We start from the raw sequence: 2,500 nt of genomic DNA, 5'->3' as shown, positions 1-2,500 counted from the left end.
TGTTGCTACAGTTCCTGGTGCCGATGATGCGCTAAACCCATCACATGGTCCAGCTGATTTTCGGTAAAGCTCGACCCCGATAGTAGCTGCTTATCAGTAGGAGGCCGACGAAGACGATAGTCTGATAGGCCTGTGAAGGCGAAGATGAAGCAGGAAGCCACGGAAACGGAACGCGCGCGATGCGTTATCTACTCGCAGCTCATGCACACGCGGCGAGGTCCCTTCGCGATCCGGCCAACTACGGCAAACGGGAGGAACGGGAATACAACAAACGGTCAACATCAACTAGTCAATCAGTAAAGGTGCCCGGCGAAGCATCATCCTCAGCGAAAAGCATCTTTGGTCAATTATCATCGGTCAACGGTTGAGCTCTCCCCCGTCTCGCGGTCTCACGTTTCGTCCTAGGTGGCCTTCACAGTGGCCGCGATTCCGGCAAGCTGCGGCGTCTCCCGTTGAACGTGTTTGTGGCGCGTGTGTTTGACGCACCGTTCCATCTATCGCGATACCACGCTGTTTGTCTTACTGTTGATTTTCATCATTATCGGAACCACCACCACCCTCCGTGTTGCTCACTGACCGCATGTGCTGATCACGCGGGGTGACGGTCGAAAGAATTCCGCGACGAAAATTGCGACCTCACACGCCGCTCATTCTTGTAGAGGTGGTTGGAGCGGTGAGATTCGTGAATAATTCGTCTGTTTGCTTGGATAGAGAGTTCAAGTGATCGTTGCAGTTTTTTCGGTGCACGCTATCGGTACAAAACCCCCCCCCCCCCCGGGCAGCGATGTTACGATTGTAAGTAAACGAAGCTGTTCAACTTAAGTGCCCAGCTGATGATTCGTAATCACACTTTCACTATCACTACGGTTTCCTTCCTAAACGAGTGCATCGTGCGTGCCGGTATCGTGTTTAATGTGGAGTAATTCAATTACCCACTGTTTCAATTGCCCGCGTATCTGTTGGCTAAACGATCGAAGTGTTGAGAGGACAAACAAAAAGCACTGCCACTCGCCATTCTTCTCTTCGTGCGTTATCTTCTGCTTTGTAGACAAGCTATGGAAAAGATCTACGATAAACTGGTGATAACAAACCGGCAGAAGGTTTTTAATTTGTGATGTTTGATAAGAAACCTATGAAAAAGAAAAAACATTTTGGAAGCTCTCGGTTGGTTGGAGGTTCTCGACCGACGTGGAGGTAGCTCTAAAGAAAGATTGCGGTCACCGTCCTGGATCGGTGGATTGATGAGTAGAGCTGCTCTTCTCGCTGCCTCATAAATCCTGTGAATTAGGAACAATAAAGCCACGCAAGCCACATCATTTAATGCGGCTACTTCTACGGATAATTACGGCTGCTTCGGCAGCGTAAGTCCAGCCACTGGATTGTCTCTGATGGGCGTTGGAGCTGCTTCTGGTGGTACCTGGAAATCTTCTGGAAAGGAAAAAAAATTGTTTTAGAATCGTTCTTTCTAACCACTCAACAATGAAGCCATCATCGCCCATAACCGAATCGCACACTGCAAAAGATTAAGAATGATAACACAAATTATCGGGTCTCTTGTGAAAACAAAGTGCGGCGTTATCATTTGAAAACGGATTTTCAAATACTTCGACTCCTGGAACCGGCAGGCCCGTAAACATTGAGTCGGAAATTGACGCAGCAAATAAACAAACAATCGCAGCGCCTACTCGGAGGAGCATCGGAACGAAAACTCCGTTCAGAAAAGCGAAAATTCGTCGCAGTGAAGCAAGTGAAGCGATTGCACGTGAAGAAAACATCTGTTTCTTGGGTGAACAGTGTGGTGTTCCTGCGCCATGGCCGAAATGGCGCACAACGGCGCAACCGACGACGGCGGTGTGAAGCCAAGCGATCGACCCGGTGACAGGGGAAGCGGAAGAAGCAAACCGGCCGGATCTTCCGCCGTGAACGGGCGGGACGCGCCAGGCAACGATTCCACGCCTACTCGCATAACGTCCAACTTCATCGCTCGCTTAATCGGACCGGAACAGACGCTGCTCATCGGCGAAGATATGGTCGTGGTTGGCCGCAACTCATCCACCTCGCGCGTTGACTTCCATGTCGCCGATAGCAGCTTCGTATCCCGCAAACACTACATCATCAAGCGCGGCGAGGGTAACGATTTTACCCTGCTGTGTCTGAGCAAGAACGGTCTGTTCCTGGACAACAAGCATATTGCGCAGAGTATCCAGCCGTACCAGCTGCCCCCGTACTGCACCATCCGTTTTCCGAGCACAAAAATGGAACTCAAGTTCGAGAACATGATCGGCAAAACGCTCGATCTTGGTGACGCTCTCATGCCACCCGGTTCACTTGGATCGCTGAATCTCGGCAAAGGCTCCGGCACCGGTACCGTTTCGTCATCCGGCAGCAAGAACTTGGCGAACAACGCAACCCCATCTAGTAGCCGCGTGAAGCCGACACCCTACAGTCTGCAAGTAGCAGTGCCTGCCGCTGGTGCCGAGGCCGGTTGGGATGCTCGGGA

General features: G+C 51.3%; 1 protein-coding gene across 1 annotated transcript in view; it reads left to right on the top strand.

The window, feature by feature from the left end:
- The first annotated feature begins 1,656 nt into the window (after positions 1 to 1,656).
- Positions 1,657 to 2,500, top strand: part of LOC126575357 (forkhead box protein K2-like) — a 1,664-nt gene continuing 820 nt past the window's right edge. Inside the window, exon 1 of the mRNA XM_050236008.1 lies at positions 1,657 to 2,500. This exon is cut by the window's right edge and continues 820 nt beyond it. Within this exon, the coding sequence (XP_050091965.1) occupies positions 1,812 to 2,500 (689 nt within the window). The 5' untranslated portion in view covers positions 1,657 to 1,811.

Source organism: Anopheles aquasalis, chromosome 3, assembly GCF_943734665.1.
Source record: "Anopheles aquasalis chromosome 3, idAnoAquaMG_Q_19, whole genome shotgun sequence".
Classification (NCBI taxonomy): domain Eukaryota; kingdom Metazoa; phylum Arthropoda; class Insecta; order Diptera; family Culicidae; genus Anopheles; species Anopheles aquasalis.
The sequence above is the reverse complement of the archived record's forward strand: the minus strand, read 5'-3'. Positions and strand labels throughout refer to the sequence as shown.